The sequence below is a fragment of the Pelophylax lessonae genome, assembly GCF_965119305.1.
Source record: "Pelophylax lessonae genome assembly, chromosome: 1".
In the NCBI taxonomy this organism is placed as follows: domain Eukaryota; kingdom Metazoa; phylum Chordata; class Amphibia; order Anura; family Ranidae; genus Pelophylax; species Pelophylax lessonae.
Genome location: NC_138768.1, coordinates 327,948,196 through 327,963,714, shown reverse-complemented (window position 1 = coordinate 327,963,714; position 15,519 = coordinate 327,948,196). Strand labels below are relative to the sequence as shown.

Sequence of the window (15,519 nt, the reverse complement as noted above, 5' to 3'; positions counted from 1 at the left end):
CATCCAGGGAATGCAAAGCAATCTCCTTAGGATGCTTAGGCTTAGGACAGAGGGAGGGCAACACAATGTCTTCATTCAGATGGAAACCAGAGACAACCTTAGGAAGGAATGACTGACAAGGGCGAAGCACCACTTTATCTCTGTGAACCACCAAAAAAGGAACGACAAGACAAAGCAGCCAGCTCCGACACTCTGCATGCAGAAGTAATCGCTACCAAGAAGGCTACCTTGTGGGACAATGTAAGCAAAGGAATCTCACAAATATTTTCGAAAGGCAGTTTCTGAAGAACCGACCGTACCAAATTGAGATCCCACGGAGGCAACGGAGACCGCACAGGTGGAGCCAAGTGGCGAACCCCCCTAAATAAAAGTGCGAACCAAAGCATGCGTAGCCAAAGGACATCGAATGAAAATCGTCAAGGCCGAAACCTGGCCCTTGATGGTACCCAAGGCCAGGCGCTGTTCCACCCCTCTTTGGAGGAATGCCAAAATTTGAGCCACTGAAAAGGAACGGGTAGAAACCGCCAGAGACTCTCACCACGCAATGTATGACTGCCAGACGCAAAGGTAAATCTTCTTCCTAGGAGGTAGATTTTCTAGCTTTAACAGCGTGGGAATCACAGAGTCAGACAACCCCCTATCCTTCAGCACCTGGCTTTCAACAGCTAAGCCGTTAAAACCAGCGATTGTAAAGCAGGATGAAAGATCGGCTCTTGGGCCAATAGGTCTTCCCTGAGAGGGAGTCGCCAAGGGACATCGGCAACCAGCCGAAATAGATCTGCGTACCAAGACCGGCAAGGCCAGTGTGGGGCCAGTAGGATGACCAGAATTCCTTCTGCCTCGATCCTTCGCAGAAGTCTCAGGCAGAAGTTTCAGCGGGGAAAGGCGTATTTTAGACGGTACTAGCCCCAATGAGCCACCAGTGCATCTGTGACGTTGGCTGGAGGATCCCAAGACCTTGCTACGAATCTCTGCACCTTGCTGTTGAGGCGAGAGGGCAACAGGTCCACCTCAGCAGTTCCCCAGCAGAGACACAGCTGATGAAACACCTCCAGATGAAGTGACCATTCTCCCTGGTCCAAGGACTGAGGTAATCTGCCTGCTAATTTTCCACCCCTGAAATATGTACAGCAGAGAGAGCTGGAACTAAATGTTCCACCCACCTTAGAATGCCGGCTACTTCCCGAGCTGCTAGGACACTTTTTGTGCCCCCTTGGTGATTAGCATATGCTACGGCCGTGGCATTGTCCGATTGAATCCGTACCGGACAGCCTTGAAGATGAACTGCCCAATGGGTCAGACAAAGTCTGATCGCTGGAAATCCAGTACATCGATTGGTAGTCTGGACTCCTCAAGAGTCCAAACCCCCTGAGCACATTCTGTGCCCATGACACCTCCCCATCCGGACAGGCTGGCATCCGTGGTGACCACCGTCCAGCACAGGGGAAGGAAGGATTTTCCCTGTTGAAGAGCCGGAAAGCAAAGCCACCAGAGCAGGGACCCTCTCGTACCCCCCGCTCCACACAATTACATTGTCTAGAGACTGTGGATTATTGTCCCACTTGGCAAGAATCTCTCTCTGCAGAGGTCTTGTGTGGAACTGTGCAAACGGAACTGCCTTGAAGGTAGACACCATCAGGCCCAGCACTCGCATTCAAGTCCTGAGAGACGACCGATTGCTGGACAACAGAAGTCGAATGGCATCCTGCAGCTTCTGGAGCTTGTCCAGAGGAAGAAATACCCTTGCTGAGGCCGAGTCCCAGTCCAGAGTCAGGCCCAGATAGCCCAACTTGGTGGATGGAACCAGAGCAGGTTTCTTGAAATTCAAACTCCAACCCAACTCACGCAGAGTCCGCAAAGTGATGTCCAGCTTGTCATTTAGAGCAGTTGGAGAAGATTGTCCAGGTACCGCAGTATCGTAATCCCCAGCTGTCGCAAAAATGCCAACACCGGGGCCACCACTTTCGTGAATACCCGAGGAGCTGAAGCGAGACCAAAGGGTAACAAATTGATAATGTTTCTAGCCCACGGCAAAACGGAGGAAGCGCTGATGATCGACATATATCGGGATATGGGAGGTAAACGCCCTTGTTATCGATAGAGGCCAGAAGATCCCCTTGATGAAGGGATGCCACTACCGTACGCAAGGACTCCATCCGGAACTTCTTTACCCGCACAAAGCGGTTTAGGGCTTTGAGGTCCAGGATTGGACGAACGTTGCCTTCCTTCCTGGTAACTGTAAACAGGTTTATATTAAAAAAAAAAAAAAACACGTTCCGAGTTTGGAACCGGTACAATCACCCACTGTAGTAGGAAATCTTGTACCGCCCCGAAGAGACCACGCAGGCAGTCTGGGGACAAACGCTGGTTGAAAGGAAAAAACCTCTCTGGAGGATAAGACTGAAATTCGATCTTGTAACTGGACGGAATCATCTCGTGGACCCACCTGTCTTGAACCAGAGAGGTTTATGGGTCCAGAAAAAAAAAAAAAACAAAGACGTCCCCCCACCCCAGATACAGGTGATGGTGCCCCATCAGGCAGAAGAGTACTTGTCTGCAGGTCTGGAAGGACCTGCTTTAGGCTTACCAGGCCCTCTTGGAAACTTCGGAGACTGTCCTAACAGATTTGGATCCTTGGTCTTGGACCCTGAGGGACGAAAAAGCCTCTTATGAGCCAAGAAAAAAGGACCACATCTGAAATGAGACTCCTTGCCCCTGGATGCCTGTGAGAGGATAGTACTCTTCCATCCTGTGACTCCCTTAATGATTTCATCCAGGGAAGACCCAAACAGACGATCCCCCACAAAGGGGAGATCCGATAAGGCCTTCTTGGAAGCTTGGTCCATAGACCAGCATTTCAACCACATCATGCGCCGAAGGATCACTGCTGTCACGGACAGCCTAGAAACTAAGGGAGCCGCATCCAGGGAGGCATAAAAACTGTAACTCCTGGACCAACTGACCAGCCAGCTCCGCACAGGCCGAGGGAAGCTGTCGTCCCCCCCCCCCCCCCCTCCAGATCCTGGCGCAAAAGCTTAGACCACTTTCTCAAGGTCTGGGACACCAAGGCGATGGTGAACACCGGCTTAAGGACCAAACCGGCCGTAGTAAACATCTGCCGGACCAAGGTCTCCGCTTTCCTATCAAAAGGGTCCTTAAAAGCCTCCACTGGAATTAGAGTGGATTTGTTCAGCTTGGAAACCTGAGAATCCACCACAGGTGGGACCGTCCACTTTTTTTTAACAGGGACTCTTCAATGGGGTACCTTTGAGCGAAACGCTGAGGAACCACCACATTGCATTTAGGGCCCAATTGCCTGATCCACCCTCCGGGTGACACCCAAAATATCCGAAGTCCATGGGGGTATAACCCACACGTCTCTGGTAACGCTGTCCGTCCCATGATGGTACACATGTGGAAGAAAGAGAAGTCAACACTTTACATGGTATGTTTCTGTTATAGTTTGTTATTCCCCCTAACTGTATGTCTCACTAGTTATCTCTCCAACCCTCACCTCTCGAATGGCAAGCACCATCACCCGCAACACCAACCCCTAGGCGACATGCGTACACCTTCACCTCACCCCCTCTTTTTTCCTGGAAGTACCTTATTAGCTCAGCACTCAACACCTCCTTATATACCCAGTCCAGTATGAGAATTACATCCTGGAATGTTAAAGGGCTCCGCTCCCCCCCTAAGCGCATGGCCATCCTGCGACATCTGAAACGTCTCAAAAATGACATTGCTCTACTGCAGGAAACACACTTAACAGAAGCAGACTTTTCCCGTCTGCGAAAACTGTGGGTAGGCCAAGTCCATGGCTCAGCAGCGGTTAAGGGCAAGGCGGGAGTAGTTACCTTCATCCACAAAAATGTTCTACCCTGTGAAGTCTTATCGACCAGTCATGACACTGAGGGCCATATCCTTACCATCACACTCAAGATAGATTCTCGACATTGGGCCCTCACAAACGTTTATGCCCCAAACTCCCCATCCAAGTTATTCTTCCAACAGTTGACGTCACACCTAGCTCCCTTCATGCACCTCCCCCTCCTCACAGGAGGCGATTTTAATTCGGTAATGCATCTGCTAGTGGATAATTCCTGCAGGAGATACCCGCAGACCATCTCTCATGCTGGGACCGACACCCCACTGACAATTCGCAGACAGCCTACATTTCACCGACCTCTGGAAGTTGACCCATCAGGAGGACAAAGATTATACCCTTTTTCTCCCCCCCCCCAAACACCATACTTTGACAAGACTGGACTATCTCCTCTGTAATCATACACGGCTACAATATGCTTCAAATTCTCATATACATGAAATTGCAATTTTTGGCCACGCCCCAATCACGTTCAACTTATTGGGTGTTTTACCACAAAACTCAGTCAAAACTTGGAGGTTCCCATCATTTTTATCAAATAATCGGCAGTTACACGACATTATACAAAACACATGGTCAGACTATGTAGCTACTAATTCAAATCACTGCAATAGCCCTAATCTTTTTTGGGAAGCAGGCAAGGCAGTGCTCCATGGCAGAATCCTTGCCTTTACGGTGGGATACAAAAAGAACATTAGTAAGCAATACACAGAAGCGAGCACCGCTTTGCATACAGCACAAAGCCAGTTGGCTCTACACAATACCACAGATCATAGGACAACCTGGAGAAAAGCTAAAGCTCTTTTTGATCACTAGGCTGAAGCTCAGGAACAGTTGCACAAATCCTTTCTAGACCTTCAATACCATAAATATGGTTACAAAGCAGGGAAGTTTCTAGCCAGTTTAAGCAAAGGACACCGCCCCACCCCCCTCATATCATATCCTTGAAAAACACGCACGGCAAGCCCACCTCATCTCCCAAGGATATAAACCTTATACTTGAAAACTTTTATGCAAATCTTTATGGCCCTAGCCCCATAGACAAAGACAAGGCATAAGGTTTCCTAGATCGAGTTCCTCTCCCAAAACTGAACCAATCACTGTTAGATCAACTAAATGCACCGATCACCCTTTAGAGGTTACCACCGCAATCCCCTCCCTGGCTAATGGCAAAGCCCTGGGCCCTGACTGCTTTACATCAGAATTTTACAAAATGCCCCCCCCCCCACCACCACAATTTCATCAATGCTACGCTCTGTCTTCCAATCAATTGTAGATGGGGGTCAATATCTCCCTTCAGGCTTCCAACCACATATTAAATTAATCCCAAATAAAGGGCATCCCAAAAAAAGGGAAAAGACCCTACAGAGCCGGGATCCCACCGTCCAATCTCCCTGCTTAATCACGATTTCAAATTACTATCCAAAATCTTTGCACAGAGATTGGTGTTAATAATGCCAACTCTGATACATCAGACACAAGCAGGCTTCATAAAAGGACATTCAGCCACAGCCAATATACGAAAAGTTCTTACAGTCCTAGAATATGCAAGAGCCAACCCTTCTAGTGACCTAGCAAATTATCACACTCAATGCAGAAAAAGCATTTGACAATGTGAACTTTCAATGGCTACAGATGGTCCTTCAGACCTTTGGCTTCTCTGGACCCTTCCTTCATCTGACTAAAGCCATGTGCTCAGCCCCGTCAGCGAATGGGATAGCTGCTGGTCACATATCTAACAATATGAAAATTGTACAAAAGTACCAGACAGGGTTGTCCTCTATCACCTCTGTTATTTAACTTAGCCTTAGAACCTCTTTCTAGACATCTTCTGACACACCCACATCTTCACAGAGTCGCAATAGGTAACCAAGAAATTTGCGCAGCACTTTTTGCCGACGATATCCTCATATTCACCTCCAACCCACAAAACGACATGACACATATTCAAGACATCTTCTCTGGATTCAGGGCCTGCTCAGGTATGCGGATAAACCTCTCAAAGAGTTGGATCCTGCCTCTATATCATACTCGATTACCACCATGGTCAACCACTTCAATATTCCCAATTGCCAAAAACAATATCACCTATCTGGGGATCAAAATAGGCAAAACCCTTTCCTCCATTTATCATCTCAATTACCCCCCAATCATCTCAAAAATGATCAAAGAAATGAAGCACTGGACTGATCTCCCCATTCCCCTTTTTGGTAGGCGTCACTTATATAAGATGGTGTGCTTCCCAAAATGACTATATCCCCTCTAGACCATTCCCCTACTGATAAAAAACACAAGGAACTGCAATCACTCCATAAAGCCCTCATCTTTTCTCTGGTGGGATCGTTGTCCCCGTATTTCACTTCAGAAACTATTCCTACCGAAGCACGAGGGCAAGTCAAACTTACCCAACATTAGGGTCTATAACCTAGCATGCCTTTTGAGAGTAAGCTTGGATTGGATAACGAAACTCTCCAGATACTCAAACTTTGATCTGGAATGTCAGCTAGCTACTCCACACAGCCTCCCTGCACTGCTACATAGCAAACTACATAGTCTACCCACCGCCTTGAAAAATAACCTGCTTTTGCCGGATAGGCTGGTGGCCTGGAGGGAAACCAGAAAAAGACTGGGCCTCGCTTCTTTTACTTATAGCTATCCCCCGATCCATGGACATTCCATGTTCCTGCAAACCTCATGTTCCCGCAAACACAGCAGTACGGAGCCTACCGTCTTTCGGTCTCCCAAGGTCTTACGAACTTTGTCCAACTCGTCGATCCCACCTCTGGTTCAGCGCTGCCATTCACACAACTCATGGGCCAGTATAGTCTACCCTCCCACCACCACCTATACGCTCAACAGGCAGTCAACTACATCACCGGCATATATCCCCCCAGAAACCTGAGGTAAAAACCTCATTCTTGGACAATTTTGTACAAGATCATCACTTTAAGATTGCCGACATTTACAAATCTTTGAATACCAATTTCACTAAACCGCTTCATAACTGCTCAACCACCTCCTGGAATAAAGATTTTGACTCACCGAAAGCCATTGACCACATCCTGGCTGGATACAAAACCACTTGCACCTTCATCACCAACTAATTCTGGCGAGAGCAACAATTTAAAATCATGCACCAGGCCCACATCCTGTATCTACCCCCTTCTCATCCACTGGGTCACCAGCAATGTTCATGGTGTGGTCAGGACAGACCCTCACTGAAACATAGATTATGGTCATGTCAATATAAATCTACTTTTTGGGATCATCTTGAAAATTTCACTAAAACAGTAACGGGACTCAGCCCACACAAGGACCCCTTTACCTTACTATTCAGATATCTGGACGGCCCTCAGTTACGCCATCCGAGGATGCAATTATCTATGATTAAGCATAATAAAGCCTGGCTGGCCACTTGCTATATGGCAGGCAGGAGAGCTATCCTTAAGAAATGGACCTCTACTCCCTCCACCCCCCCTAATATAACTGACGTCAAAACAGATCTTGCAGCCCTCCTCCGCAAGGAAAAACTGGACCTAATTTTATCCTACATGGACTCGACTCTTCATTTCCACCGCAAATGGGACAAATACATTGATACAATTCTGTCAGTCTACTAGGTTCTTAGCGCAAAATTCATGCTTTAAAGTTCGGATCTGAGATTCATGTTGGTCGCACCTGGACTCATTAATAGCCCCCTCTTCTAGAAGGTCTCAAATATTGGTGCTCCCCCTTCCCCCTCACCCCCCCTTTTTTTACTCATCTCCCCTACCTACCCTCCACCTTCCCCATTGTTACTTCTTTCATTTTGATTGATCCAAATGATAATTGTACCAGTTGATATGCCATTGTCATGGTCTCGGTTTCTTTACTCCGGTGTACAAAATGCAAAACTCCAATAAAGTTTATTTAAAACATGAACAAAAGAGCAATCCATTTATTCTCTCCCCAAGACCTGCTGTCAAAATTCAGTCTAACCACAGCCTGAGTCCGTGGGGGGGGGCACACCCTGAAAGAAGGCAGCGCTGTACTCGTACATCACTGTGCCTTCTACTGACCACTTATAAATGCTGGTTGCCTGACTGTAGTAGTAATTTTCTTTAACCACCTCCGCTGAACTTTTTTTAATGGAGGAGAGGGCAGGAGGAGGTGGGTCCCTGTCAGATCATCTTTATTGGTCGCTGAGCCCAGAGACAGGGCTGAAAGTTTAGCCTGCAAGTCGTGGGGTAAATTTAAGGCATTGCAATTTCAGACCCAAGCAAGGGTCTTTCACAAATACTCTAAAAATTATACCTTCAGTTTCTTGTGCCTCCCGTGCTTCTTTCTGCAGCCGTTGTCGTAGCAGTTCCTGCTGCTTTTCTAGGTACTGCTTTATAAAGCTGTTCTGTCCCATTTCTTCCCCCATCTGTAGGGCAAAATAGTTACACAAATCATTTTATCTGCAACGGTCAAGGCATCCAAAGCTGACAACATATATTAACAAAATCATGCCGTTACATGAAACGTTATTTAAGCACTTATCTCTTCATTCTGACAGGTCTTCGCATCACATTTGATTGAAATTTACTGACATGACCTTCAAGTTATACAAAAGGACTTGATCTTCCAATGCAGTGAACTGCTCTAAAAAGGATGTTTCCTCAGCTGTACTCAAACTTTAACAATCGCTAAGCACAACATAAAAGACCTGCACATGCAGCTTCTTTACCTTTTAATCCTTGCCTATGTTCCAGTTTAAGCTGGTGCCATGAACACTGCCAAGGTTTCTTGTTTCAGGGTGGTTCCTTTCGAATTTAGCATCCTATGGAGCCACCCTTGCATGCAGGGAGTAGAAATATATTCCCCTGCACGGCTTGTAATAATAGAAACACACAGCGCCATAGCCTAGGATGGAAAAGCACTCCCCTACTGTTAAACCTTTCCTATGAAGACCAGAAGTTCAGGGAAGCAGCACAGACAGCAAGAGCAAGCAGCATTATAAGTTATAATCTGCAAATGCGAAGGTAAAAATTTTAATAACTAGTTTACTGGGGAATTAATTTTTTATTGTGCTCATTACATATTAAGCTGAAAAAAAAAAAAAAAAAAAAACACAACTTGAAAGTATGCCAGGCAGTTCTGAACAAGTCAAAAGTTGAGCGCTAAATCCTGGCACAAAACAGAAAAAAAAAAAAAAAATTTGCCTGTAAACTACATTTCTTGAAATACAGTAAAGGACATATTTAATATTTATATGGTGTAAAGGCTGCTGCATTCAGATGATTGGACACTGCCAAGTTCCATGAGTCCTCAAGTTTTGTAGCAAGCATTGCACAGTAACCCAGGTGGCCTGCACCGTACTTCAGCATATGAAATTTACAGGAAGGTCAAATATACTTTTATTTTAATCATACACAAGTTGAATATTCATAGTCCCTGGGACATCCCAAAGCAGTGAATGAAAAAGGTGGGCAACAACCAGGCCAACAGAACTGTTGCTAACAGGCCCAACAAGAAGGGTCAACAGACCCAACTCCAGAGTGCTGCGGCAGCCTTAAGCTGTATCCACAAGAGACTGGACATCCATCACTTTGAGAGATTTGAAAAAGATAAGGTGGTGGCCTTGCAAATCTGGGCAACAGAGGCATAACTTCGGAATGCACAGGAAACACCCACCGATCTGGTGGAGTGAGTAGGTAAAAGTACAGGAAGAGTTTTGTCTTTTAGAGTGTAAGCTCTTTCTAGCGATAGTGGACTTTGAAGAAGGCTGTCCCTTGCAAAGTCCTGAAGGTAGGATCAATAGGGAGTCCATCTTCCTGACAGAAGCTGTTGCTTCGAGATGGACTTTGGCTGCGATTATGTGCAGGCAGTGGAGAGCAATTTCCTTTGGGTGCTTTGAAGCAGGGTACAAAAATGAAAGAACTATGCACTGCATTTCCTGAGGTGGAAGATTGATATCACCTTAGGAAGAAAAGATGGTCTTAGGCATAAGACTACCTTGTCCTTTGTAAGGAATGATTCCTTACAAGAAACATGCTAGGTCAGAGACACATCTGAAAGACATGAGAGCAACCAAGACAACCAATTTTAAGAGAGATCAAAAGGGAATTTCCCCGATGGGTGGTTTGTTTGCAGGAAGGCCAGAATACAAGGCACAGAGTACTCTGTGTGTTTAAAATGCCTGTGTCCATACCAGGATTTTAGATCTTTCTGGAAGTGGCTTTTCTTGCTCTTAGGAAAGTAAGAATGATTCCTCCTTTCATCCCTTAAGCCATTGGTTTTAAACACCCATGCTGCTAAAGTCAGTGACTGAGAAGCAGGATGGAATAGAGGACCCTGAGACAGCAGGTCTGACCTGTTGGGAAGAGACCAGGGGTCATCCCCTAGTGGGCAATTATGTACAGCTAAAAGAAGCTAAAGCCGAGAGGTAAACTCTCAAAGCGTGTTCTACATCCGGATAGTGGAGAGAGACCTCTGATCGAGAGGACCAGGACATAGAAAAAGCAAAACAATGTCCTGGATGAGATGAAAGGAGAAACCAGCTTGGGTAGAAAAAAGTATTTTAGCCTCAAAACCACTTTGACCCTATGAAATATATGGAAGGGTTCTTTAAAGGTTAAGGCCCCCAATTTAGAAACAAGCTGGTCCAAAGTGATGGCAAAAGAATGGCAGCCTCGTGAGTTTGAGAAGACATGAGAATATGCCTGCAAAAGGCAATAAAGGGGAGTCTACTGATGATGGTTGAGATCCCGCAGAGCTCTATAGGAGCAAAACCCCACACAAAGACATAAGCCCCGTACACACGTACCGATTGTTGGCCGCAAATATTCGGCCGCCGACCGATCGGCCGATTGTAGGTTTGTTAGTATGATGCTTCCGACAGCCGACAGCGCATTTTCGGCCGAACAGAATCTGTCCTGCAGGCATTAAAATTTTTGTACGCCGACAACAGAACGGCCGATTGTGCGTCAGTCAGTACAGATTTCGGCCGACATACAGCAGATTTGCAAGACTGGGCATGCTCAGAAAAGAAAAAAGACAAGGAAAGTTAACCATCACATGACATCACTTCTGCAGTCGGCTGTTGTTGGCCGACAAAATTCGCGTGCAGTCTTTTGCAGTTTTCAACAGACACGACAGCCCTGGACAAAAGACGACCGATCGTTCGGCCGACGATCGGTACGTGTGTACGGGGCTTTATAGTAAAGAGTATGAAGCAAGTGGTCTTTGAAAGAGAATCCCCAGGATCGAGATTTGACCCTTGATGGTACTTAAGGCCAAATGTTGATCCAGACCCAATTGTAGAAAAGCCAGGGTTTATCCCACAGAGAACTTGCAGGGATGGAGATGTCAGGCTTTTTGTCATGAGAAATATGCCTTCCTAGTGCAATGGTAGACCTTGCGAGAGATTATCTTCTTAGGCTCCATGTACACGGGACGTTAGAAAAAATGTGCCGCAAAGCTAGTTCTGACGCCGGGAACAAGCAGCTGTTAAACGTGCTTTCAGTAGCTTTTTCCATTGGCGTTATTGCACGTTTGGACACGTTGCTTTTAGCCCCGTATTTTCTGCCTCCATTCAAAATCAATGGTTCCCTATGGGAGCCTATTGATTTGAATGGAAGTCGCACTGCAAGTCGGATGAGGATGATCCGACTTGCGGTGCGACTTGCGCTGTGAGAATCTTGAAGGGGAACTCCACGGCAAAAAAACTGGGTGGGGGTCCCCCTTAGGTTCCAAACCAGGCCCTTCGGGTCCGGTATGGAATTTGAGGGAAGCCCCACGCCTAAAAATCGGCGTGGGGTCCCCCCCAAAATCCATACCAGACCCTTATCCGAGCACGCAGCCCGGTAGGGCAGGAAAGGGGAGGGGACGAGCGAGCGGCCCCACCCTCCCCTGGACCATACCAGGCCACATGCCCTCAACATGGGGGGGGGGGGGGTCTTGGTGCTTTGGGGCAGGGGGAGCTCTGCACCCCCCCACCCCAAAGCACCTTGCCCCCATGTTGATGAGGAAAAGGGCCTCATCCCCACAACCCTGGCCGGTGGTTGTGGGGGTCTGTGGGCAGGGGGCTCATCGGAATCTGGAAGCCCCCTTTATCAAGGGGGCCCCCCAGATCCCGGACCCCCTCCCTATGTGAAGAGATATGGGGTACACTGTACCCCTACCCATTCACCCCATAAAAGGCAGTGTATGTAAAAAACGACAGGAGACGTTTTGGAAAGTTTATTAAAAAATCTTCATCCGGTCTACTCCCTCTCCGCTCTTCTGGTCTTCTCCCCCTCCGCTCTTCTGGTCTTCTGCTCTTTTGCTGTCCGCTCTTCTGCTCTTTTGCCCTCGGCTCTTCTCCCTCCGGTCCTCCTCCGACAATGTCTCCAGTGATTATGCCGCTCTCCGGTCTCTGCAGCTTGTTATATAGCCATTGTGGGCGTGGCCCCCCGATGACGTCATAGGGAGGCCCCGCCCCCTCATGTCACAGATGATGTCGTGAGGGGACGGGGCCTCCCGATGACGTCATCGGGGGCCACGCCCACAATGGCTATATAACAAGCTGCAGAGACCGGAGACTGGCATAATCACTGGAGACATCGCTGGAGGAAGACCGGAGGAAGAAGAAGAGAAGAGCGGACAGCAAAAGAGCAGAAGACTAGAAGAGCGGAGAGGGAGAAGACCAGAAGAGCGGAGGGGGGGGAAGACCAGAAGAGCGGAGAGGGAGAAGACCGGATGAAGATTTTTTAATAAACTTTCCAAAACGTCTCCTGTCGTTATTTACATACACTGCCTTTTATGGGGTGAATGGGTAGGGGTACAGTGTACCCCATACCTATTCACATAGGGAGGGGATCTGGGGTGCCCCCTTGTTAAAGGGGGCTTCCAGATTCCGATGAGCCCCCTGCCCACAGACCCCCACAACCACCAGCCAGGGTTGTGGGGATGAGGCCCTTGTCCTCATCAACATGGGGGCAAGGTGCTTTGGGGTGGGGGAGGTGCAGAGCTGGTATGGTCCATGGGGGGGGGGGGGGGCGCTCGCTCGTCAAGTAGGGAAAGATTGCCTGAAGTTTGTTTGCCTGAACTACTTATTTTGTTTTATTTTAATCACTGGGGAGGAGTGATGCCTACACTACTGTAGCACTATTTTATATTGTATGCGGTCTTCATTGGTTTAATTTTTGATACCATTGATTTGAGTGTTATTTATTGCACTGGAGGTTCATTTTATAGTGCGGGTGTTTCACTGGGCACTTGCATGCAGCACTGTACTTTAAGGTCTCAATTACTCTATTTGATGCATAAGTTTAAAATTAACAAAGTAGCAGTTAGGCTACTTTGTAAAACCTGTAACATTTTTTGCAAAAAAAAAAAAAAAAAAACTGTTGCTGTAATTGCTTATAAAGTGTTAGCTGGAGTTCAGCTTCAATTTGTAGATCAAATCCATTTAAGGCCCACGGTCACACGGGGCAGATCCGTTTGGACGGACTCCGCTTGCTCAGCGGGGATCGCTCTGTTGATCCCCTCTGAGCAGGCGGATGACAGGTCCGTCTCCACTCACTGTGCAGAGACGGACCTGTCAGAGTCCCGCTCTCCTCTATGGGGAGATCGGATGAAAACAGAAAGCCTGTGCACATATAGCCATCTGTCTGTTTTCAGCAGATCTTGTCGGATCGGATGCCAGGCGTGTGTCCGCTGACATCTGCCTCTCCATAGAGGTCAATGGGTGGCCCGTTCAGGTCCAATTGAAAAACTGACTGGTGGGCCAGATTGGTTAGAGCGTGTGAAAGGGGCCCAAATCTACTAGTCTAACAATACCGTCCCACCAGACTGATAATGCTGCTGTCCAAAGGGGTCTTCTTTGCTACTTAAAGCAGACATCCTAAAGAAGGAAGTGTGTTACTGGTTGAAGTGAAATAAAGGGGAAAAAAAGCTTGAAAAAAAAAAAAAAGAAAAAACAAATGCAGCCACCACACCTAAGGGTTAATAAGCTGCAATATATTTAACTCTTTAAGGGGGTTTCAAACCGTTTAAAAAGGAAGAATGTTGCAACTCAGGGTCTGGGATGTTGGTGTCAGACAGCTTACATGGTACACTATAAGCCTCCCAGGAAGACCAGTGGTTCTATAGCAAATGAAGTGTGTTCCTAGTAGAAAAAAGTAAGTAGCAGCTTGGTTCTTTCAGAAGAGAGAAGCGGTCTGTTCTACAAAAAAGCAAAAAATTGAGGCAACCTGGGAGTGGGAGGGTTTATACTGGGCTATCCTTGAAGCTTTGTTTGCCAGTGCCCAATATCCTAAAGACAGCAGCATAACCCAGTATACGTGAATGCTTAATCCTGTGTCTTTTAGGTAACATTCACACCAATGAGTTAGACAGGTGTAAATGGTAGCAGCAGGAATCTTCTGATTCCTGCTGTGGCTCTGAGCAGCTCGGTTCAACCGCCGACCCCATTCCATTATAAAAGGTCAACGGCAGCTACAGAGCCAGTGATTATCTGCGGTAAGCACTGCTAGATGCACTGTGTGCACGTCTTGCTGCGCTCACCACAGATAATCGCTGGCTGTGCAGAAAGCTGCAATAGCTATAGCTGCAGGCAAGCTGTCATTACAGTGAACAGGTCCAGCAGCTGCACCTAGCCACTCAGAACCGCAGCAGGAATCAGAAATATCCTGCCACTACAATTCGCACCAGCCTAAATTGCCAGTGTGAATGTAGCCTAAGGGCCCTTTCACACGGGCGCTCCGTATGTCCGCAAATCATCCTATTTTTTTGCGGATGATTTACGGACATAATGTAAGTCTATGGCATTGCGGATGTCAGCGGAATACCATCCGCTGACATCCGATTTTCTTCCTTTCAGTTCTGTTCCGTTTTTTTGGAACGGAACAGAACCCTGTTTTTCCTCCGTTCAAAAAACGGAAAGGAAGGAAAATCGGATGTCAGCGGTGTCATCCGCTGACATCCGCAATGCCCATAGACTTACATTATGTCCGCATATCATCCGCAAACGGATGGGATGATATGCGGATATACGGAGCGAATGACACAAATGTCATCCGCTCCGTGAAAAAAAAAAGTCCCGCAGCGGAGCAAAACACCGGAGCGGCCGTGTGAAAGAGGCCTTAATGTACAAGTAAGGCCTCTTTCACACGGCCGCTCCGGTGTTTTGCTCCGCTGCGGGACTTTTTTTTTTTTTTTCACGGAGCGAATGACATTTGTGTCATTCGCTCCGTATGTCCGCATATCATCCTATCCGTTTGCGGATGATATGCGGACATAATGTAAGTCTATGGGCATTGCGGATGTCAGTGGATGACACCGCTGACATCCGATTTTCCTTCCTTTCCGTTTTTTAAACGGAGGAAAAATAGGGTTCTGTTCCGTTCCAAAAAACGGAACAGAACTGAAAGGAAGAAAATCGGATGTCAGCGGATGGTATTCCGCTGACATCCGCAATGCCATAGACTTACATTATGTCCGTAAATCATCCGCAAAAAAATAGGATGATTTGCGGACATACGGAGCGCCCGTGTGAAAGGGCCCTTAGAAAGCCAAATGTAAATGTATCCTATTTGTTTGGAGTGACAACAAAATCCTGTCTCTTTGGCAACAGCCTGCAGAGAAAGTGTGTTGCTCCATGTGTGTGAAGGCAGCAGTATCTCTGCATA

At 47.2% G+C, this 15,519-nt stretch overlaps 1 protein-coding gene across 1 annotated transcript in view; it reads right to left on the bottom strand.

The window, feature by feature from the left end:
- The window catches only part of ACIN1 (apoptotic chromatin condensation inducer 1), a 219,613-nt gene that overhangs the window by 169,871 nt on the left and 34,223 nt on the right, over positions 1-15,519 (bottom strand). The window contains exon 3 of the mRNA XM_082244819.1: positions 8,180-8,291. Coding sequence (XP_082100945.1) covers positions 8,180-8,291 — 112 coding nt within the window. The remainder of the gene's footprint in view (positions 1-8,179; positions 8,292-15,519) is intronic.